The following is a 26,042-nucleotide window of genomic DNA, read 5'->3' on the forward strand; positions in this document are numbered from 1 at the left end:
TAAATATTTTAAGGAAAAAGATTATACACATATTAAAATTATGTTAAAATATAAATATATGCAAATATTAACTAAGATTATACTCAAAATTATTCTTTTTCCTTTAGAATTTTGAATAACTTGCTGTCAACTACACAAGGTCCACACTAAGTAAAGCTAACTTCCTTATAAATAAAACACTGAATTCAAATAGGACATCAATATCAATTACTTTATAAATAGGACATCAGTGTTATATATGCTGATACTTACAAAATTCGTTCCTTTTTCAGTTTGGTTACTTTTACTTGTAAACCTGAAAAAGAAAAAAATCCTCAGTATTTTATTTATACATTTTATCGTTTCAAAAGCAGTTAATCTAAGTTTCTTTATGAATCTAATGCTACACTATTAAGTTACTTGAGCCTGGCCTCTGAACAATGAGCCAGGTCCCATTAGTTTGAAAAGTGTATTTCCCTCACTTGCACCCTTAGGTCACAAAAGAGTATTTGCAACATTATTGCTCTTAGTCTATTGTATGACAGCCAAATAGAATGAAATTTTCTCCACCTGAAGTGCGTTACTTCCCAATAGCATGGGCAAGCATATAATTAGAAGTTCACTATAAATGAAGGTTTATGTTCTGGCATAGCCTATGTATTTTGATAACAGCAATAGTGCTTATGTAGGCTCAAATCTTCTGGGATTAAAACAGATTGTGTCAGGAAGTCCGGGACTAGGAACACAATTGCTTACAAAAAAGTACTTAACATAAGGCAGTACTGTTTTTAGCTCAAGATATGTATTACATGTGTTATATGTATTTTTAATTTTAATTGAGTCCAATACAAAATAGAAGACCACTGCCTATGGGACTTGGGTAATTACTGTTAAGAAAGCAGGCTGATGAGCATTGAGACTGCAAGAAAGGATATGAACAAAATAAGAGTGACATTCCTCAGTCTCAGAAACAATAATTAAAAGGAGAAAAACAGCCATTAAACAAACATGAAAATATATCCAACACCACTAGCAATATAAATCCAAACCCAAAAAATTACTTAGCAAAATTATAAAAATTATAATACCCAGTGTTGATAAAAGTGTTGTAAAACTACACTGCCATGCTTTGCAGGAGGTATTATAAATTAGCACAATTCTTTTGGAAAGCAAGCTAGAGATATATAACAGGACTCTTTTTCATCAATATCCCACATCTTGGATTCTAACCTAAATAATCCAAACTATAGAGAAACTCATAGTCACAAAGAATATTAAACAATGTATTGAAATATAAAATGCTTAAAATAGGGACGAGTTTAAGTAAAATATGATGTAACCACTAGACAGAATAATACACAGCTATTAAAATCATTAAGTAAAAAAGAATAAGTCTATTTAGCAACACTAAACTATTTGGTTCTCTATTTTCTCTATGCTATTTTCTGCAATGTGATTATTAAAAGGGGGGAAAAACTTCTGTGTTTACATTTTCAGATTCCTAAACCAATTTTTTTACTATTCTACAATTTTCCCACTTGTGGATATTATATTCACTTTTAAAAACAGTGCCTAGAAAGTTTTAAAATTCTGTATCTACTTAAGAATTTCTTTTATTTGGGGCATAGTTAATCCCCAATAAATGGTTATTAGTTAACTAATTTCTGAAAAATTAAACATTGACTGTTTTTGGTAGTTTATGGATTCTAGTAAGTTATACATTTAGAAAATCTTTCCATATAATTTGTGTAGAAACATTAATAAATTTGTCACTTCTAAGAACAGGATTTTTTATTATCTGTCTGAACAACATTATTTAGCTAAGTAAGAGTTTTAGAAAACAGACCTATACATTTCTCCACAATCTCCCCCTCCCTGGTGCTGACTAGGGATGAAATTAAAAGTCATACACAAGAGGGAAGACATATGGGAACATATGTTTATGTATGACTGATTCACTTTGTTATAAAGCAGAAACTAACACACCATTGTAAAGCAATTATACCCCAATAAAGATGTTTAAAAAAAAAAAAAAAAGTCATACAGATACTAATGGGGAAGTCACCTTTTCTTACTGCCCAAGAGGTAAGGATTTAATGCCAGGAAATCCAGTTATTATGGAAAAATAAAGGCCCTGGAGAATTTTTTAGTTATACTTTTGCGCCATATCTCAAATTTCACCTCTAGGAAATGTCCAACTGATATGATACATTTACCCTCATTTCTATGGCCTATAATTTGAATAAATAAAATGTTATGAATAAACCTGTAATCAAATGTTCACAGCAGCTTTATTCATAACAGCCCAAAACAGAAACAACCCAAATATCCTTCAGTGAGTGAACTGTTAAAAAAAAACAAAACGAAACAAAACTGCAGTACATCCTTGTACCACATGTACTACTCAGCAATAAAAAGGAAAGAAGTATTAAAATATGCAACAACCTGGATGGACTACAAGGGAATTATGCTGAGTTGGAAAAAAAAAGCCAACCCCAAAAGTACACCCTATGTGATTCCACATACATAACATTCTTAAAATGACAAAATTATAGAGCTGGAGAACAGATTATGGGTGGCCAGGAGCTGGAGGGGTTGGGGTGGGAGGAAGGTGGTTGGGGACTTAGCATTAGGGACCCTTGGTAATCCAGGGATCTACACGTTAGTGAATTAAAACACACACACAAATGAGGGCATGTAAAAGTAGCAGAATCTAAATAAGATTGATAGATTGTATCAATGTCAATTTCTAAGTTGTGCTATTATACTATAGTTATACAAGATGTTACCACTGGGGTGAACTGGGTAAAGGGTATATACTACAGTGTGAATCTACAATAAGCTCAAAATGAAAAGCTAAAAAAAAAAAATATGGAAAAATATTTACCCTAAGAGTTGGAATACTGTTAAAATGTAAATTATTATAATAAAGGGAAACATTAGTTTTTCACTGTTTAAAATAAAAACTGGTGTGATCTTTTGATTTTTTAAAAAAATCTTTTCCATCTGTCAAGTTCGTAGCTGGAGAAGCTTCCTTCTTTTTCAGGTAATGATGACAAACTCACAAGGCCTTGAAAGTACTTAGTAAAGCATCAAATCATTCTTGAAGAATTAAGAAAAGAACTTGTGACCCTACTAGGCCAAAGACTAGAGTCAGCAGTTTTTCACTCTTTTACCCTTCCCAAAGTGTGTGAAAATTTACTTGCTTTTAGATTTTCTTGTTTTTTAATTTTGGCCAATTCTAAAACTCAGGTCCGCCTTTAGAAGTGAAGAGTGCACCCAAGATGAAATGGATTATTGCCATAAACCATTTTAAGAAAAGAAACAATGAGACAGAAAATCCTTATAAACTTCAAAAGAAAATTCTTGGGAAATATGGAAAGACTACTCTTTTATCTTGTAAGCATTCAACACCTGTGAGGCATTTGTTCTGTCATGCAGATCAGCCCTGAAACAGCTTTATGTGTGTATGTGTATGTATGTGTGTTTAAATTTTAGCATTTGCCATTCATCAAGTCAATTAGGCATCCACAATTAGAACCCCTATAAAGTGTGCTTTAATCCTGCTCCACACCCATCGGAAGGAATGAGGCTATACAACAATGCAGCTCCTGTATGAACAGGTAGTCTGTTCAAAAAAGTATTTAGGATTGTAACACTGGCAACCTGAGACACCTAATGAGGAAACAGCGCTGAAAAAACCAAAAGCGCTGCACTACAATTAACCTTATAACGTGTATGTGAATTTTCAAAGAAATGAAACAATTAAGGGCCCATATGTGTAGTCACGAACATAATACAAGAAACAAATTTAAGTAAGAATTCAGAAATAAGCCAAGAATTCAATTTGTTATAAACAAAATAAAAATCAGTGCTATGTTAATTTTTACTCATTCTCGTTTGCTACCCAGAATAAACCATATATGTATGTACTGTCACTGTAAAACAAGTTATTTATGGTTCTGAATTATAAATTGTAAGCCTAATAACACTTCTTGATAAATAGTGGCTTTATATATAGCTCAAAGCATTAAGCTTCTACCAAAAACACAACTACTAGTATTCCTGTAACTGCCTAATCAATTATTTCAACTTCAAAGTAAAGACACTTGTCTTTATGAGACGCAGCCATATTTAAGGTGTGCTTAGTTTACTCTTAAGATTTAATGATCTCAAAATGGGTAAATTAATTTTTTGTGGATATTATCGAATTTACATTAACACAAATGGAAAATAACATGTGAGAGTTAATGATAGTGCTTTTTTTATTGAATTATAAATGATGTATAATATTGTTACAGGTGTACAATATAGTGATTCCCAATTTTTAAAGGTTACACTCCATTTATAGTTGTTATAAAATATTGGCTATATTTCCCGTGTTGTACAATATATCCTTTTGTTTTTGTTTTTGGCCGCACTGTGCGGCATGTGGGATCTCCGTTCCCGGACGAGGGATCGAACCCAAGCCCCATGCAATAGGAGTGCGGAGTCTTAACCACTGCTGGGTTAACGGACTGCTGGGGAAGTCCCTATCCTTGTAGCTTATTTTATACCTAATAGTTTATACCTATTAATCTCCTACCCTATATTGCCCCCCACTTCCCTCTCCCCACTGATAACCACTAGTTTGTTCTCTGTATCTGAGTCTGAGTGAGTCTGCTTCTTTTTTGTTATATTTACTAGTTTGTTGTATTTTTTAGATTCCACATATAAGTGACATCATACAGTATTTGTCTTTCTCTATTTCACTTGGCATAATACCCTCTAAGTCCACCCATGTTACCGCAAATGGCAAAATTTCTTTTTTATGGCTGAGTAGTATTCCTTTTTTTTTTTTTTTAATGGCTGAGTACATATATACACCACATCTTTATCCATTCATCTCCTGATGAACACTTGGGTTGCTTCCATATCTTGGCAACTGCAAATAATGCTGCTATGAACATTGAGGTGCATGTATCTTTTCGAATTACTGTTTTTGTTTTTTTCCGGATATATACCCAGGAGTGCAATGGCTGGGTCATATATGGCAGGTCTATTTTCAGTTTTTTAAGCAACCTTCATACTTTTTTCCACAGTGGCTACAACAATTTATATTCCCACCAACAGTGTATGACGGTTCCCTTTTCTTCACATCCTCGCCAACATTTGTTATTTGTGCTCTTTTTGATGATATCCATTCTGACAGGTGTGAGGTGATATCTCATTGTGGTTCTGATTTGCATTTTCCTGACGACTAGCCTTTCTTAATGACTAGGACACTGATGTTATGGACCAAAATTACTCGCAATTCCTTTCATTGCTAATTTGTGTAGTCTTAATATGAATGTTATGTTTTTGGAATTTTTGATGAAACATCTAAGAAAATAAATGGAGCAATCCAAAACTGAATCAAGAAATATTTATCCTGTCATATTAGAGCCTCTATACTTTCCGTTTCTTCAATGGGGCTCCAATTCTGTCCTCAAAAATCTGCCTAGTTTTCTATGAAATTGATTACCTTATTTACCAGATATAGAAAACATTACTAGATGAGATGTTGATGGTAAAACATAGCATGGACAAAAACCATTTATTAAAATGGTGACATTATGAAAAATATTCTAAATTCCATCTTATTACCTGTGCTTTTTAATAATAAACCTGATACTGAAAGGGATTTTAAAAGGCAAAAAAATATTGTATCCAAACAAGTTCAGATGCATTTAAGTTCTTATGCGTATCTAAGAAAAATTATATAACTCAGGTACTACCTTCATATCTTTTCTTTCCCCTTTTTTTTTTTTAACCTGACACGAAGTTTTAAAAGCAATGACTGAATTTTAATTCCTATGTATACTTCAAAACCTGCAAAGTCTGGACAAGTCCATGTTTGACGTCTTTCAAATAGCCTCTTATACTGGTTTCTCCAAGTGGATCCTCTACTTTAAAAAAAAAAATTAAGTACCCTTTAGGCATGTCTTTGATGTTATCACAGAGTCACAGGATCTAATTTTATATGGAACTATCTGGAACACATTGACAAGGGACTGTCAAAAAAAGTCTTCCTTTCAACAAATTTGCCTGGGCCCAACCAAAATGTTTTTAAATAACATACTAATTTTTAAAAACTAGTGCACGATCATTTAAAACTTTTAAGAAACCATAAGTGATTTTGAAATTGGCAAAAGTAGCCTGATCAATATATTATAATATGCCAGAAGTTATCTTCTCTCATCAGCTCAAACATATATCCAATACCTACCATTCATAAAGCACATAGATATTAATCAAAATCATCAACAACTTCTGTATTCCTTCCTTAAAGTTTTTCCATGTATATAAACTAATGCTCCTGCGAGTGTGGCCATACTAAGAGTATGGCCATGAGGAGTACACACTTTAAAAAGAAATTATCCATTATGTAATATTTGTGAGTCTTATATGTTCTGTAATCTGATGAATAGCATATTGTTCTTATCAAACAATATGTTATTTATTTTCTTGATGCTTCCTCATCATAGAGGTCTCCTGAAGACCCTGAAACACCAATGAACATGAGGAAGAAAGCTGCCAAATACTTTATCCTTGTTAAATTAGGAGCCTAAAAAATAAAACTGTCCCAGTTTTAAATGGGTATGCCTAAAAATTCTAAAATGAAGATTATGTACCACATGAAAAACAAGCAGTTTGGTTAAGTAATGAAATAACCGCAAAAATAAGTCACATATAAAACAGTATGTACACTGAAGACAACAATACAATAAGCTACATGCATTTCTTTTAAAACTAGGAAAGAATAAACAAATGCCATTCCTATAAAATGGTGATTTATTTTTCTTTTCCCAACTTTCTACAGTATCATCTAAAAATAGAAAATTTAAAGTAAATGGGTAGTAAAGCATTTCAGGGTTTTAGAGATATGAAATTTTGATATTTTCATATATTATGGGATTTAAAAAACTTATGTTCAAGAAAATGTTTCACTGATGCAGCTAAACTATGCAATTCATTCAGATACCATTTACTAACTTCTTACTATGTGCCAAGCACTTTCACCTATGGAAATGCAGGTAGAAAGATGAGTAAGATAGGGACTCTGCATAATAAAATTTTAATGATCTTCTTAAAATTTTAATGTCTTATTATAAGACAACAGAAAGTAATCATTTAAAGGATAAAGAATTTAACCTTATACTTGAAGATGGCAGAATGCTAATTCTTCTCTGTTAAATGTTTAATTAAAAACTCAAGTACATCTGGTCCTATTTAAATCATTTGAAGATATTGTATTTGCTTTACCTCCAGGTCACAAAGAATAAGCTTTTTCATAGTGTATAGCTCCTATAATAGTTTAAACTTGAAACTGTTCCTATTGGTAAACTTACATGCTGGGGTCACAGTATTATAAACCAAGAGGAGGATATGGCTTCTCTTCAACAGAAGTTGGGAGATGTTATTATTCCTTTGCAGTTTTAAAAGTGCACGTAGCTGATTACATTGTTATTATCAGTGTAGCCATTATACAAGACAGAATATCTTGTATCTGGATTATTTTTGCTATCATTTCATTATATAACTACAGTGTATAAATATTTTCCGAAAGAGGATGAATACAATGCCCCCAAAACTTACTGTGTCTTCTTCACTGTTGTATTCTCAGCAACTGCTACCATTCTCAGCATATAATTCAATAACTGCTCACTGAATGAATAGCAAGTCAGTACTAAAACTCAGAATACTTCCTCAGTGTTTCACACTACATTTTCTGGGGGAAAACAGTGTAGTCAAATGAAGAGCAGAATTAATGTAAAATACTCATATTTGTCCCTGAACATATGACCACAAGCACAGTCACTTAAAAATCAGATGTTTATCACTAACAACAAATTTGAATTTCTAAACTTTCAAATATTTGAAGTGAACTAATCTGCCTCACATATAAACAGCTCCTATCAATTGATAGGGAAAAGGCCAACCAAAGAATAATCAGGTATATAAACAGTTCTTAAGAAAGAAATACAAATCACCCTCAAGCATAAGCAAAGATGCTTAATCTCATTCATAAGGGAAACATAAACTAAAACTACACTGAAAATAATCAATAGATATATTAATCAAACACAACATGGAGAATTCTTCTAGATACAGATGGGAACAAACCAACTATAAAAAGACATTTTAGATAACTGGGGAAATTTGAACATAATCATCTAATAGGTATAAGATGACATTAAAGAATTTGTTAGTATAATAATGGCAATTTTTTGTTAAAAAAGACTACTGGAATATACTGAAGTATTTATAGATGAAATTATGTCAGAAAGTTCAAAGTAACTGAGTGGAAGAGGGATAAAGATGCAAATGCAAAATAAGTAAAACAAGATTGGCTGTGTACTGATAATGGTTGAAGCTGAGTGATGGGTAAATAGGAGTTCATTATACTATTTTCTTTACTTTTATAAATGTACAATATTTCCTAAAATTAAAAAGTCTTAAACTTTAAATTTAAAAAAAAATACACACACAAAAGATAATAAAAGTGGTTACCTGTTTGTGTGTGGGGAGAAGAGGGTAAATTTCTGCTGTTTATTTTGTGTTTTCACAATTTTAGAAAAAAAAGTTTAAATTAAAAAAAAATGGATAAAACAATAATAACTTCATTGACACCTGGATTTCTAACCGAACACTAATGTACCCTGACTGCATCAGCAATTCCAATATGCTGAAAGAGTTTTAATGGAAACATGGATCAGAAAAATCTATCAAAGAATGAGAGTAATAGAGCAGTAACAGATGTAAGTGGAGTAGCAGATGTAGTTGAATTCCAACCTTCCATAATAAAATTAAAGAGTTTCTAATGTTTTTCTCAGCTAAGAATTCAAAAAATACAATTAAGAAATAGAAACTTTCAGCGAAGTTGTAGGATACAAAGCAACACACAAAAATCAGTGGTGTTTCTTTACATAAACCACGTGCACTCTGAAGAGGAAATTAAGAAAATCCTATTTACAATAGCATCTAAAATTAAGAAAATTCCATTTACAATAGCATTCAAAAGCATCCAATACAAAATAAGGAATAAGCTTAACCAAGGAGATGAAAGACTTGCATGATGAAAACTACAAAACATTGCTGAAAGAAATTTAGAAAAGGAAAGACGTCTCATGTTCATGGACTGGAAGACTTAATATTGTTAAGATGTCAGCATTACTCAAAGTGATCTACAGATGCAATGCAATCTCTATTGAAATCCCAATGATGTTTTTTTGCAGAAGTAGGGAAATATGTCCTAAAATTCATATGAAATCTCAAGGGACTCCGAATAGCCAAGACAACCTTGAAAAAGAACAAAGTTGGAAGTCACATATTTCCTGATTTCAAAACTTAATAAAAAGCTACAATAATCAAAACAATATGGTACTGGCATAAAGACAAACATACAGACCAATTACAATAGAGCCTTGGCACCCTTCTCAAAAAAATGGTTTTTGAGAAGGGTGCCAAGACCATTCGATGGGGAAAGGACAGTCTTTTCAACAAATGGTGCTGGAAAACTAGATATCCACAGCAAAAGAATGAAGTTATATCCTTACCTTACACCATATACAAAATTCACCTCAAAATGGAAAAAGGACCTCAACATAAGATCTAAAACTATAAAACTCTTAGAAGAAAACACAAGGCAAAACTTAATGGCAATGGATCTGGCAATGATTTCTTGGATATAATACCAAAAATATAGGCAACAAAAGAAAAAAGTAGATAAATTAGACTATATCAAAATTAAAAACTTCTATGCATCAAAGGACACAATTAACAGAGTGAAAACGCAACTCACAGAATGGGAGAAAATACTTGCAAACCATATATCAGGTAAAAGATTAATATCCAGAATATACAAAGAACTTCAACCACAACAAAAACCAATATGATTAAAAAACAGGCAAAGAACCTGAATAGACATTTCTCCAAAGATACACAAATGGCCAATAAGCACATGAAAAGCTAACATCACTAATCATTAGGGAAATGAAAACAGTATGAAGGCTCCTTAAAAAACTAAAAGAAGAGTTACCAGTTGATCCTGCAATCCCACTCCTGGGCATATATCAGGAGAAAACTCTTATTTGAAAAGATACATGCACCTCAATGTTCATAGCAGCACTATTTACAATAGCCAAGACATGGAAGCACCTAATGTCCATCGATGGATGAATGGATAAAGAAGATGTGGTATATATATACAATGGAATATTACTCAGCCATAAAAAGAATGAAATAATGCCATTTGCAACAACATGGATAGACCTAGAGATTATCATACTACGTGAAGTAAGCCAGACAAAGACAAATATGATATCACTTATATGTAGAATCCAAAAAAAATGATACAAATGAACTTATTTACAAAACAGAAATAGACTCAGAGACAAAGAAACCAAACTTATGATTACCAAAGGGGACTGGGGGTGGGGTGGGGTGGAGGGAGATAAGTTAGGAGTTTGGGATTAGCATATACACACTACTATATATAAAACAGGTAAACAACAAGAACCTACTATACAGCACAGGGAACTATATTCAATATCTTGTAATAACCTATAATGGAAAAGAATCTGAAAAAGAATACATATATGTATATATATGTGTAACTGAATCACTTTGCTGTACACTTGAAACCAACACAACATTGTAAATTAACTATACTTCAATTTTAAAAAAAAAGAAAGCTATTCAACTGAGGGAAAAGAAAAAAACTATAAAGCACGGTAGTATTAACCTATGGTTGCAGTAGGTAATCAAGAAACAAATGTAATACGAAGCATTTCCCACACATGGGGGAAATGTATTACATGAAAGTCACAGAATTAGATAGGTATATTAAGGCTTACTATCAGACGTTGAGTTTACCTTTAATAGTTTAGCTTTTAATAGTACATTTTAACACAATCATATATAACATTTATATACTCAACCTAATCGCAACAGCTCAATTCTCTGTATGCTCATTGCATTTCATATAAACCTTTTAGCCCTTATTTCACTATACTGTTAATTATCTGTTCACATGACTCTCTCTCTACCAGACTGCAGGCTCTTTGAAGGCAAACTGCCATTTACTTTTGGGTCTCAGGGCTTGGTGGCAAACCCAAGCACTGAGATACAAATTCTGAAGGTTTGTTGAATGACTTAGGTAGTATTTTTATGTCAATAAACAATCCTGCAAATAATTTTACAGAAGATAATTAAGTTTAGAGGTTACGTAACTTGCTGAGATCACAGAGCAAGTACATAAATGAAATTAGAATTCAAATCCAGATCTTCGGTCAACAATTTCTATGCCCCTTCCACCACACCATACATATTACAAGTAACTACAAGCTGTGCAGGAGCTACATTCTGTGGTTAGTTGTCTGTAGTCAAAAAGCAACAACTCAACCATAAAAATGAATCACCCAAAATTGGAATAGTAAAGGTCCCTTAAAAATGAGATCTTTGAACTGTCATAAAAATTAGTTATTATTATTATAGTCTCAGCAGAATACTGCTACAAGTATTTCAGAAAAAAATTACCTTGTACTTCTTTATCATGACACTCCTTTAGTTTTGTCCAAACATCCTTAAAGTCATTAGATACATCTGCAGAACTAGGGCTTCCACAACTGCTTCCCGGGACGTTCATCTTACTTAATATGCTCACACTTCTACTGCCTAATGTTTTCTGACCTTTTCTGTTACATTATACAGGTCTGAAGTTGTCTTTGGTCAGTTCAAATACCTGAAACAACAGATTGCAACGTAAGTGAATTCTGCATTTATCTTTGTGTAATTTGAAATCAGGATGACTTCAAGACCAGGCAGCTGATCTCAAGTTTTCCTTATTTACCTATGATCAATCACTTTAGAATTTGAGGGGGTGGAAGTGAGGAAAAAAGATGAGTATGGTGAGAAAAGCCCCAATTTCAGTTACCTGGCCTTAAGTTAAGCTACTCTTTCAGGCAAATTTTTTCTTATTCCGCCTATGAGGAAGTAATTACCTACATTATGTTTAATTGAAAGGACTATGATATAGAGAGGTTTGTAATCATTCATGGTCAGTACTGTTTCCCCATTCTAAAAGAATTTATTGCTTTCTTAACTTTTGAGTTGATATGGAATACAACGATATATTGAACCAAAAACTGGAAAACACTCTGAAATATTCTTGACTTAATAAGCATTCACATCTAGACACACACACTGTAAAAGAGCAAGAAAGATGACTGACTAACACGAGTCTCTGAACAGCTTTCTCATAACAATGAAATTTGGTGAGCAAGATACAGACACAGCCAAGATCTATGAATACGGAAACATCTAAAAACAAGGCAAATATGGGTAAAGCTATTTTGTGCCTCTCAGAATAAAGGTGAATGATTAAGTTTATTATTTGTGTAGCCCCTCAAGGAAGCAACAGGCTATTAAGTTCAAGTGGATTAATAAATATTTTAATATGTGTTCTTAAACTGGAACCATTAACTAGCTACTACTAAAAAATTACAATAAAATGATTAACAAATCTACTAACCCTCACATCTGGCTCCTTAGTCAATGCCTTACCATTGCTAACAAGTGCCCAAACGGATTTAAGTGTCTTTTACTAACCACTTCCTGAGGTCTCTGATGAAGAGGCTAAGATAAGCAAGGGCATGTCTAAAGGGAGCAATATTATGTGCAGAGCCACTTGGTAAACTATAAAACACTAAAGAAATAAAAATACATTTATTAAGCTTTTCAAAAATTGTGATTACACTTTTTTTAAAGATAATCAGTGAAAATTGAACAAGTACTAGATTTTACATAATATTAGGAAATTATTTTTAATTTCTAAAGAGGCTTGTATTCAACTATTTATTAAATAGCTTTATTTATCTAAATAAATTTTATTTATCTAAATTTAGATAAATTTAAATTTAAATTCCATTTATTTATTTATCTAAATTTATCTAAATAAATTTTATCTAATTTATCTAAATAATTTTATCTAAAATTTATCTAAATAATTTTATCTAAAATTTATCTAAATAAATTCCATTTATTTATTTATCTAAATTTATCTAAATAAATTTTATTTATCTAAATTTATCTTTTATTTATCTAAAAGATAAATCAATGGGTCTATACTACTGTCAATAAAAGCCACCATTTATTAAGTGTTCACTATGTACCATGGAGTGTGCTGTTTTATATTTCCTTTTAATTTAATCTTCACATTGTATAAAACAGCTACTACTGATATTATTAATTTCATTTTAGAGTTTAAGAAAACAGGCTTAAGAGACTAAGTGACTCGTCCGAGGTCACATTGCTAGGACACGTCTACTACGGCCACGTCGCTGCTGCAACTCAAGTTGTGATGCCAATGAACTCCAAAATACTCCTAAGAAGCAAAAAAAACAAAACAAAAATGTTAATTGTTTTTATTAATCAAAAAGTTCAAAACAAAGTTTTAGTTACTTTAATGAACAATTTAAAATTGTATATTTTAGCATTCAATAGTTTAAAACCAATAGTGTAAGATAAGCTTCCTTTATTCTACCTTCAGGGGTAATAAAAAGGTTAAGTGTTTTTTTTCCCCCCACATAACAATTTATCAATACTAAGCTGTTCAGATATTGAACAGCTTATGGCAATCATCTTCCTTGCTCTTTTACAGTGTGTGTGTGTCTGTGTGTCTAGATGCTTGTTGTCAAGAATATTTCAGGGCGCTTTCCAGTTTTTGGTTCAATATATTGTTGTATTCCACATCAACTCGAAACTTGAAACCCTCTCCAATCTATTTTGCATGCTTAGCACTTTTTGCTGGCATTTCTTTTGATATTGAACCGTTATTCGCTGCACGAATAATTTCTCAAAAATGTGCATCTTGCCTCTCAAGTTGCATCCAGGGCTCAACAGTTTGCAATAATTTAATACATTTCTGTGCCTCCTGTTGCAATGTAAACCACAAACCACCACACTGAAGGTGCTCAAGAGAAGATCTTTCCTGTCACACCACACACATTCTTAGGTGAGGCAAGAGCCGCTCCTCAGTTCACACAAGGGCCCTGAACAAACTGAATAGGGACTCTGACTGCTGCTCTTACGAGCAGAGCAGAGGTCCAGTGGCTCCCATCCCAGGACCCTTAGCCATCAGCCTCCTCCCGCACCGCGAAGGGCTGGCGGTCCGCCCTCGCCAAAGCGCTCCGCCGAACAAACCACACGACTGGCGCCGGAAGCGCGCGCGGCGACACCGGGCGCAGGTCGGCGCATGCGCGTGGCGGGCCCGGCGCCGGCAAGCAAGTTCTCAGCTGGTGCGAAGACTCGGAAACAGCACTCAGCGCTGGGTCGTCCGCAATCCGGTCTGCCTCCTGCGTAGTTCAGGCCGGCTCCAGCCGACTCCTCAGATTCAGCCCCAGCGCCATACAGCCATCCCCACCCCGGGGTCAAACGCCTTCGGTCAGCCGGCAGCTCCAGACCGGAAATAGCCCGCTAGGACCCAGCGCTTTGGGTCGGGGAAAAAGATTCCTTTTACTCACGGCTTGCAAGATTGCGTCGAGATTCTCGAAAGCCCCAGCAGGAACGCGAGCACGCTCTGGAGAGGGGAAGAGACGGCCGTTCGCTTTTCTGCTCGTTCCCTCACTAATCTGCCACACCGCCAGCAGCCAAGCCGCCCCCTCGGGGCAGCCCGCGTTTTCCAGCGCTGGGGGAGGGCCCGAGGGCCGCCGGCTACGCTCGCCCCGCCCGGACCTCGCGCGACGTCACGCAACGTCGTGTGGGAGTTCCCGCGACGTCACGCCTCTTCCTCCTCCTACCTCCGCGGAGCTGGGTGGCGCCCCTCACGCCCCCTGCGGAGGAGCTGGGTCGGCGACGAGTCCCACCGCGTTGGGCGGTGACTGGAGAGTAGAGCTCTTCCGCTGAGCCGTCAGAAGAGGCTCCGAGAGCTGGCGGCCGCCACCGCGGTTTTTGAGAGGGCCCGGAGAAAGCTCACGCTGTTCTGTCTGCGGAGATTCACGTTCTCCTAAGAAGTGATCAATGTGTCTGACTTAAGCCCGTTTCTGGGAAAGCACGTAGGAGCGGCCCGTACCAGATGGAAAGTTAAAGTTAACTGAGGAGGGAAGGGACACAGATCAATCTAACGTAGCTTTCCGGCTGGTAGCTCTTACCTACAGTTTAGTGATGCGACCTGACCGGACTGGGTGGCGAGGCCGCGTAGCAAAATGAACGATGTATATTTTGCTCAGGTTAAAGAAAGTTTCTGACGAACCTGAAATGAGACGGAATCAGAAGTGACGCATTATTTATTGGAACAACATGCTGTTAGGTAATTTTTTTAAGTCAACGTTTTATGTGGCTGTTCGTTTATAAACATTCAAATTATTAGTATATTTTCCTATTTATATTACCTATTTAAAAGAAGCGTTTTAGCGTTAGAAATTCTAAATATATGAAGTTGAAGAAAATAAACAGAATAGACAGTATCGTAATATTTCTTAAACCAGTTCAATACTTTTTTTAATACTTATAAGACCTGGGAGGAAGACAGAGGATATTATAAACTTTAAAAAGTAGAGTTGTATTTGGGAAATCAAAGATATAAAATGTAAAAGTAATTTTCCCGTTCATTCCCGGTCTTAAGGGATGAATATCACAGCTTACTCCTTGCGAGTGGGCATAACAGGATGTTTCTGTACCATCCTAGCAATGCTGTAGGAACTTTGGTATCTTTATAAAAGAGAGCTGCTGAACATTCATTACCCTGTTAAAGTATCATTCACTTCCAAATTTTATCTTGTTTTAGTCTTTTCTATCAGATCCTCTTACAGCACTATGTGCTATGTGCCTTCCTATCTGACACTTATTGCAGTTTTCATTATTTATTTAATTAAATCAGTCTCCTCACTAGACTCTTAAGTTTCTTAAGGTCAAAACCATGTCTTGTTCACCTTTTTATCACCAGAAACTAACCCAGTGCTTGCCAGAGAGTCAGTCTCCGTGTAAAATTAATGAATTGGGCGTTCCTTGAGGGACTCATCTTTTTCATTTAAGCGGAGAATATCTTTGAATCCATTCTAAATTCTTAGATTCTCTTTATGGGATTTTATGATAAATCACTTTAACGGTGGAAACAGTAGGCATACGTGTAGATACCTGCCTCCGATAAGGAGCCTTAAGACCTACATGTAAATTATGAAGTCCTATGAGAAAACTTAACAGTGAAGCAGATATTTTGAACTCTTTGTAATACTGGGTTTCTCAAATTTTATGGCTTAGAACAATGCTTCCCAAACTTTTTCAGTACCTGGAAAAAGAATACTTGTATTACATATTGTGATAAAAAATGAGACTGCTTCCATCCAGAGGCAACAGCAACTAGGATTCCAGCCACCTCAGGCCCAGCACTGCCACCTTGAGGGTTGGGAGTTTAATGTCCTAGCATACATATTGGAGGCCCTTGGTTAGGATGCTCAATTTAAAAATTGTGTGGTGAAATGGTTAAAACGGTAACTTTTATATATGTACACTTAACCGCAATGAGAAAAATTGTGTACTGAAAACTCTAGGATTCTTAGAACTGTAAGAATTTTGGAACTATGTAGATTTTGAAATCATGTAACTCAAGCCATTTTACAACTGAAACTCTTTGTTGATTCATTCTATACAAACTTCTTACCTCCTACAGCTGGGTAGCTGAGGGTTGTGACGGGAGAAATCACATAACAGGTTAGACTGATATCACTAAAATTACATGGTTTCAGACCTCATATAGGGCACCAATTAATCTCTAAAATAACCTTTATTTAGCTCCTTCTGTTTCCTTTGCTGTCTTCCAAACCTTCACTGTTTTCCTCAAGCCTCTATACAGTATTCTCACTCTCAGCAGACAACTTCACCTCTTGGTTAAACAAGACAATGGGACTCAACAAGTGTGATCTTCCTGAACTTTCTTTTCTCAACTCTGTGAATTAGGAAGTACCATTTTGCAGAGAAAAATGCAACCCTAATCCAATTTCTTCTCATCACCTCATCTGTATCCACCCTGGGCCAAGCCACCATCATCTGAAACCTCTTCTGCAGCAATAGCCTTCCTTTTTTTTTTTTTAATCAACTATCTTTCTACTTACACTGTTTTCCCTTTACAGTGTATTCTCCAACAGCAGTCAGAATGATTCTTTAAAACCTAAGTCAGAACATGACACTCCCTTAGTTTAAGACATGCCAGGGTCTTCCCATCACTTTAGAATAATATCAACCCCCTTTCCATGGAGTCAGGACAGGTCAATCACTGTATTCTACTGATGTTACCTCCTAAATAGAGTTCTGAATTAGTGCTTTCCTATCCATCCTCACTCTTTTTGCCCTAGTTTTGGCCCTGATATTTCTTACCTAGACTGTGCTTCCAATCTTGCACCTAAATGCAGTTTCCACACAGCTGCCAGAATGCCCAACCATTATTTCTGATCTTGGCACTCTCTTGTTTAAAACCCTTCAAGTGGCTCTCAATTGCCTAAAGATTAAAATTCAATCCCTTTAAAATGTCAAAGAAGCCCTTCTTAACCTTACACCTCTACCCCCCACCTTATCCTTTCCCTCTAAAACAGGAGACTGCTTATATTCCTCCTTCCTGCTCTTTGCTATTTCATTGTCTTGGCTCATACAATCCTCTTCTCTTGAAATTACCTCCGCCCAGATCCTTAATATTTCACCCCCTTTCTACGTATCCTTTAAGACTTAGCTCAGGTAGTGCAGCTTCCAGGAGACTACCTTAATGTCTCTCTTCACCCCTTCTTCCTACCCCCTTCCACAAATAGCCCTCCTCATTCTCCCATACCCTTCTATATGTATCTTTGTCGCTGCATTTAATGCTATTATATTGTAATTATGTTTATATCTTTTATCTTACCCAGCTAGGCTGCAAGGGGTTTCTTGATAGCGGAGACTGTGCTTTCTTCATTCTCCTCGGTATTCCTGGTTCTTATCAGAGAGTCTTAGAACAGTACTACCCAATAAAGCCACATACGTGATTTAAAATTTTCTATTAGCCGCATTTAAAAAGGTGAAATGAAACAGGTGAAATTAACTTAATATGTTTTGTTTAACCTAATTTATCTAAAATATTATCATTTCAACATGTAATCCATATACAGATTTATGAATGAGGCCGTTTACATCATTTTTCTTCATACTGAGGCTTTAAAATCTGATGTGTATTTCACCTTCACAGGACATCTCAATTTGGATTAGCCACATTCCAAGTGCTCAAACTCACATGTGCCTAGTGGCTACCATATTGGCACAAAACATGCCCAGCATATATAATGAACAAATGAGGTTACATGATTTACCTGAAGAACCAAGTTGGAGCTGATTCCTATGGAGCTGTTTCCTACTCTAAGGCTATTTCTCCTATTTGTGCTGGGCATTTCCCATCTCTCTCCCACTCTACACATCATGCCATTCTCCTCCCCTCCCAGCAAATTTTTTGCCTGTATCCCCAGGCAAAAAATCTAGTGATTAAACCCATTATCATTATTTACATAATAATGTCCAGCACCTTTAATACGAACACAAAATACTAGTAAACTGGAGTGAGCTGTATACTTACAGTCAGAACTACTTTAAGAGCAGAACAAAAGAGATAATAAGAAAGATAAAAATAAGATTAAAATAATAAGAGGGATAAGAGGAGAGAGAAGTATTAACATAATAGAAAATTATGCTGTCAAAATTTGTGTCAACCTAAATGAACACGATTTAATTTTTAAAAAGTTGTTTCCAGTAATTACTAGGTGTTGTTTGGATCAATTAGTGATCTTGCCCCAAGTGCCAAAATGTTTTATGATTTGAGTTGATGGTGCTGAGATTCCAGTTAGGTTGAGCAGTTTTATAATTGTTTTAAAAGATATATTTAACATTCATGGAGGATGTCAGTATCACAGTTTTTCTTTTGACAGTCAGGTGGTAATTAAAGTGCTTATAAAAGACATTAAAGATTATACATTGCTTTCCGATTAGAAAAAGTAGCCTCATGCGGTATAGCCAACTTCCAACTTAGGTAGAGAAACTTTTATGTATTTTGATTATCTCTATGGCTACATATACCTTCTTCATTTCCCTTTATAAACTATTAAAGTAGTTTGTGTTTTTAAGTACTTAGCTACTTCATTTCGCATCAGCAATGAGCAAAGTTTTATTAGATATATAATTTTCCCAATTTAGGAACTATCACTTTATACTTGATAAATAGTCTTATACAGTATACTGTGTGCTTGCCTATTGGCATAGGTTTAAATGATGGTGGGCTGATCCAGGATGTTAATGATCTGCTATTTATTGTCAGTGGAAAGAGGCATCTTTTTCTTCCAGGCCATCAGTTTGTATACAGTGGCTGCTTGGGCAGTATTTCATATCTCTGCAATATAGGTTAATGAAGCTTAGGAATTTTGTTAGATAGCCGTTAGGCCCTTTCTTTAACACTGGCATTTGTAAGAACCTCAGAGCTTAACCGCTGCAGAGATGATAAAAGAATTTAAGAGTGATCACTAAGACTGTAGAGTAGAAAAGTGGATTGTATTTTGGGAATCTTGAAAAACCAATCTTTATCTTTTTATCCAGTAAATGTAGTTCTATACAAATTGTCCTGTGTACATATATATAATGCTGCCATGATGGAAACTGTGGGAACAATATTTACAGTAATGTAAATGGAAAATATTATGAAGAGTTAACTGTAGGAACAAGTCACTGACACTTGGAGTCTATTAATTAAAGCATTCCTTGATGGGTTCACAGGAGCAAACACATTTAATATTCATTGCTTTGTCCACTTAAAAAAATAATGATGCATGTCTTAAATGGTAATTTTTCCACCTATGAATTACTGAATTTATTCACTGCTGGCATGTAGATGTGATCTTTAATGTACTCATGCCTCACAAATTGCACCTATGTCTTCAAACACACTGGCTGACTTTTTCCCCCCATTTTTTTCTTATTCTAACCATGTTTGAGAAAAACAGACTATTTAAAAAATAATGACATTTTGCTTTTCCTAATCCATATGTCAGTCTAAGGTTAAGGAAGCTTTGATAATTACTGATCCAAAAATGTTTTACGTTTAAAATTCAGTTCTTAGAGGAGGCCTTCAGTTTTAGCCAATACTTTTCTATTTTACTTAAGTTATAATCGGAAGTATTAGAACTGAATAGTGAAATTAAATTATATTTTAATTCACTTCTCACCCTTTGGGACAATTTGTTTTTGCAGACTATTTAGGATAGATAGAATTCCTCTTCCCAAATCTAGTACACTTATATAAAATGACCATATGCCCTGGCTTACCAGCAACAGTTCTGGTTAATGTCTGTTCTTCTGGCTTAACTATTAACAGGACTCCCATTTACTCTAAAAAATGTCCTGGTTTGGGTGATAAGTCAAATGGTCAGAAGCTTTAGGGAATTTGAAATATAAACTAATAAAAAAGGGAAGATTCAGATGACCTTCTCTTGTCAGGAGTATTTTCTTCTCAACTATGTACAGATCTATCTAAACTCGTTTTAAAGAATATTATGATACAGATAATGTAAGCCATAAAAGAATTGCACTTTTTGATTTATTGCTAGTACTCTGAAATTCCCATTAGTTGGGAAGTGGTTTGTTTAATACTGATAGAAAATGGGTCCAAGAAAAATTTGCGATGATAAAAATACAAAGTACTGTTCCTACTTATCTTCTCTTTTGAACCTAAAAACTGTATCATACAGGTAGAACAGGTGCAGTTTTCATCTCTTCAGAAAGGTTGATAAATTAGGTGGTGTGACTAGCACTATATGTACAAACTAGTAGATAAGTTGACCCAAGACTTTAAACCCAGTCTTCTGGACATGAGTCCTGTGTCTATGATCTTTTCAGTACACCATGCTATTTTTAAATAATAGAATCTCTATGAAGCTTATTCTGTGCTTTTCTGTTTTTAATTTAGAAAATGCTTTTGAGAAAATAACGAAATAACGTTTCTGAAAAATTATTAAAAATTATTACCTAAAGGCTAATTTGCAGTCCCAGTACATTTTTCTGTTTACTTCAGAAAGCTTTACATTATATGAGGTTACTATAAGGACTTTTAAATTTGATAGCAACTTAATTTGTCTTCTTGAGAAGAGGAAAATAAACTGGGCTCTCTTGGTCAGGATTGGAGTGAAGCACTATTCTATGGATTAATCTCAGTTTTTTTAGACTTTTTTGCAATAATTTTATTTCTTAGTAATTATGGCACATATGGCCTTTTACTTGGTTTACGATAGATGTGGACATTTGAGAGATGAATATAAATTGACTTCTAATGGAATTAGTGAAAGTGTTTATACTAGATTCCCAGCTAGATTCTTTCATGTAGTAAGTTTAAAACTAAATAGATTGAAGAGCCTTGAATTATGTTGTAATCTCAGAAGGGACCAGATCAGGAAGTGCTCCAAAAATTGTGACCTTATTTTACAGTCAATGATGGTGTATGGCCATATTCCCAGCCTATGGTACTGTGCAAGTCCTGAGTAAGAGATGACCAGGGTTTATGCTCTGGCCCTATCTCTGGTTATCTGCATGTTTCCTAGACAAGTCTTACTTCCGCAACTGGAAAATGAGAATACTCATACTTAGTATGTCCAAAAGGGTGGTTGTAAAAATGAGGTGGTATATGTGAAATTTCTTAAAGCTTGCCAGTTGGGAACAGAGTGGTAGCAGGCTTTCCAGGCAGAAGGCATGTGCAAAGGTTCTGCTGTGGGGAATCATTGTGAGCTTTGGAAAGTGCAAGTATATAGTAATGTATTTGTATAGGTTGATAGTGGGAAATCAGTAGCAGTTCCACCTGATTTTTTGAATGAATTATAATTTGTAATTATAATCCTATTAAGCAAGTAATTTAACTTCTCTGTGCCTCAGTTGTTTTATCAGTGATATGAAGGTAATAATATAAGCCTTGGGTGTTTCACAAGATTGTTAAGGATTGAATGATTATATATATGTATTCAAATAGTGTAAGAAGCTATTGTTAATAATAGATAAATTTAAGAGCTACAGCTAATCAGAGAGATCTTTCCAATTGCTAACATTATATAATTATAGTGAAATTGTTGAATTGCTATGCAAATTGTGAGAGATTTATAATTATAGAAGTGATTAAATGATAATTTGTTAAGTGCTTTTTTTTTTTTTTTTTTTTGTGGTACGCGGGCCTCTCACCGCCGTGGTCTCTCCCGTTGCGGAGCACAGGCTCCGGACGCGCAGGCTCAGCGGCCATGGCTCACGAGCCCAGGCGCTCCGCGGCATGTGGGATCCTCCTGGACCGGGGCACGAACCGGTGTCCCCTGCATCAGCAGGTGGACTCTCAATCACTGCGCCACCAGGGAAGCCCCACATCTTATTTGATTCAAATAATTAAGTTTAAATAAGTCTGGTAGTTAAATAGTCAGGTAGTTATTATATTGTTATTTCCATTATATTACAAGGGATTTTTACCATTATCTAGCTGAACTGCAGAATTGTATAGAAAGGAGAAACTAATTTATTCATTTATTTCAGAAATTGGTGGTTGTAAGGAATCATTTATTTAACAGAGATTTATGATCTATTCAGCTTCAAGTCCAAGAAAGGGAGCATTGGTATCAAGCTGATTATGATCTGAGCTAATTTAGTGAAGACCTGAGTATATTTGATAAATCCTTTTGAAAATAGTATCTGCTATTACTGGGCTGTGTTCAGTAGTGTGTGTCCCCACTTTTTCTTATATCTATGCCCTCTTCAGTCCAGTTTCCCTTTTTTAGTTCATTAGCTAATTTAACCACCTTCTAAGAAAGAGTTTTTTAAAACTCAGATAATTATTCTATTCTAACATAGTTCAAGATAAGTGAAAAAAGGATGTGATTTTAATCAGATTTCTTTTTTATTTGTACCTGTTTCTTCCTCATTTTTCTAAGCTAAGTTTCTATCATTATGCAAATATGGTATTTACTTAATTAGAGCACATAACTGGCTATTCAGTTTTCTATTTTTAATCCACTTGACTAGAGCCTTCATCTAATGTATTCTTCAGAGCCATGCTCCAGGATCACGGTATAGGTTATAATGAATTAGTTCTTGTAACCAGACCCTATTGGACATAGTCCAAGACAAACTTGTAGCTTTCAAAATTCTGTGTTTTACTATAGTGAGAAGTGTTATTTGAGGGTCCAACATAGTCAATCTATTTTTATTACAGTTTTACCAGTGTAGACTTAAACAATAAAGTCTTTGAATCAATGCTGGATATAAAAGTATTTACAGAGTATGTACTAATTGTTCATTTTGTGGCTGTTTGGCTCTTCAGAAATTGGCAGCCAAATTCAGGAAATGAAATGTAGTTTATTAGAAAATACCTTTCTCACAGAAGATCAAGTTTCTGTGCATCTCAGGTTTTGTGGGAATGGATCAAATACGTCAGACAAAAATTGGCTAAAGTTCCTTATTTCCATTTGAAATTGCTGTACTCATTTCTCAAAAAATCTATTGTAGTTGTACAGTGTATTAGTTAAAAGTACATCGTTAAACCAAGGAAAAAGTGGTTTTACGATATTTGTTCAATAATAATAATGTACTGGACTCCTCTTGGGCCCTGCTTACATCAGTCATCGCAGTGCAAACCAGATTCCTGTCAAGTAAAACCTGACACCTCACCTGACTTTCGGCTTTAACATTAACATTAACACATGATTTGTTAGGGTATCAGAGGAACTGCTGAGAATTTAATTTACACTAGATGTGTTTAGTTTACACTTACTGGTGGAACTAGAATAACATGCCATTCATCTTAAAAAGTAAAACTGTGGGAAAAGAGACTGGTTTTATTGTGCTGGAATGGACTGAACAGCTTTTCTTCCTGAATGGACTATAGCCAGGTTCCAGTGTAGCCAGGTTCCAGGTTCCTGGTTCCTGGCCTATAGTCAGGTTCCAGTGGTTAGTTCTATATTATAGTTAAAAAGCAGTATACTTGTTCCTGAGCAACATACATTTGTTTTAAGTTTTGTCAAACAAGCACTTGGACAGTGAATAGAGCAGAAGGTAACAGCTCACGAAACTGCTATGTAGATGGTATTTATCATTCAGTACTTATTATATGATTGAAAATTGATCACAATATTAATATCTTCAGAAATGCAAATGTTCCTTTCATCTCAGACTGAATTTCATCTACTTTCAGTTAGGAGACCTCCAAATGTAGACCTGTATGGATGGTCCTCAACTTAAGATGGTTTGATCTTAGCGATCTTTCAACTTTATGATGGTGTGAAAGCCATACGCATTCAGTAGAAACCACAATTCGAATTCTGAATTTTGATCTTTTCAGGGGCTAGCAGTATGCAGCATGATGCTCTCTTGTGATACTGGGCAGGGGCAGCAAGCTGCAGCTCCCATTCAGCCATGCAATCACGAGGGTAAACAGCTGGTACACGTGAACCATTCTGTACCCAGACAGCCACTTTCAGTACAGTATTCAATAAATTACTTAAGATATTCAACACTATTATAAAGTAGGCTTTGTGTTACATGACTTTGCACACCTGTAGGCTAATGTAGTGTTCTGAACATATTTAAGGTAAACTCGGCTAAGTGATGGTGTGCAGTAGGTTAGGTGTATTAAATGCATTTTTGACTTATGATATTTTCAATTTACAGTGGGTTTATCGAGACATACCCCATCATAAGTTGAGGAAAATCTGTGTATGTTAAATGTAAATTTTTTCTAGAAGACCTCATCGCAGAATTCTATAATATTGCTCTGTGTCCATAAATATTGTACTGCAAGCTACAGAAAGTTATTGATATGTATTTCTTAATGTTTCAAGATTCGTTCAGAAATTCATTAGATTTAAAATATTTTCATATTGGAAGGAAGTGTTTCTCACTCCTAATCTAAATTATTGTAGAAGGGATAGGCACAGAACCTTCAAGGGAGTAGACTTACAATAGAACTTTGAAAAAAAAATTGCCACGTAAGTTATATTTTCACTTTGTCAGTAATACATAATTTCTAAGTTAATAGTTTTCTGATTACTTTTAAGACTATATGTCTTTAACACGATGAGCTATACCATTCTCTATTTCCCAGTCAGTTTTTGATGCATAGCAAGTTTGGTCATTAGTCCTGTGTTATCCAAATTAGCTATTTATATAGAAACATTTAAAAAATATATGCCTGCTTTTCATTTATTTATAGTAATATCCACTCTGTATGTATGAAAATTAAATGCAAATTAACTACTAATTTAATGAATAGCCACATAAGGTTAAATTGCTTATGTATCTAATAGTTTTAATAAGAATGTATAATTAGTGGGCTAAATTGGTGAAGTGGTACTTTTGTCTTTAGGTATACCATCTACATACACGCTTTTCAGTTTAAGAGAAAAACAATGCATTTACCATGGATACAAATTCAAATTATATTATTCACATAACGCTTATTTGTACAACAGTTAAACATCTTTCAGGAAATTAAAGTTGACTGCAAGAGCTCAATAAGATCAGCTTGTGTTAGAAGTGGATCTGTTTGTTGGTTCTAATATGAAGTCTAGCCTCTTTCCTGTTCTTTCTTCACACATTGGAAGATGTGTCAATTGACCCAGCTTTCGTTAGATAAGCTCTTAAAATGTTTTGTCACACTCTTCTGAGCTCCCTTCTGGCTGATGACATGCATTTCATGAATATCTCACGTGTGAACTTTGCTTATTGGCTCCATCTCCTAATCAATTTATCAGTCTGAGGCTAATTTAATATCTTTAGAACATGTTAAATCCTATTCTATCTTCTTACATCCAATTTTGGATTCACTCTTCCTATCATTATTTACTATCAAGGGAATGTAATATAATTTCGTATTGACCTACAGTAAATTAATTCCTAAGAGAATCTTTTGGAGGAAAAAACATACTCTAGAGCCCTGAAGAAATAATTCAATCGGTAGTAGAAAGCACAATCCTTAGAGCATATAGAAATCCTTGGCCAACTAATCTGATGTGTGAAATAAT

The 26,042-nt window shown here is 34.8% G+C and overlaps 1 protein-coding gene across 1 annotated transcript in view; it reads right to left on the minus strand.

Annotated features, from left to right (window-relative positions):
- RBBP8 (RB binding protein 8, endonuclease) overlaps nt 1-14,809 on the minus strand; it is an 81,370-nt gene extending 66,561 nt beyond the window's left edge. The window contains exons 1-3 of the mRNA XM_060311075.2: nt 14,523-14,809; nt 11,539-11,743; nt 253-295 (exon numbers count right to left, since the gene is read on the minus strand). Coding sequence (XP_060167058.1) covers nt 253-295; nt 11,539-11,647 — 152 coding nt within the window. The 5' untranslated portion in view covers nt 11,648-11,743; nt 14,523-14,809. The remainder of the gene's footprint in view (nt 1-252; nt 296-11,538; nt 11,744-14,522) is intronic.
- Between the last annotated feature and the right edge of the window lie 11,233 nt (nt 14,810-26,042).

Source organism: Globicephala melas, chromosome 13, assembly GCF_963455315.2.
Source record: "Globicephala melas chromosome 13, mGloMel1.2, whole genome shotgun sequence".
Lineage (NCBI taxonomy): Eukaryota > Metazoa > Chordata > Mammalia > Artiodactyla > Delphinidae > Globicephala > Globicephala melas.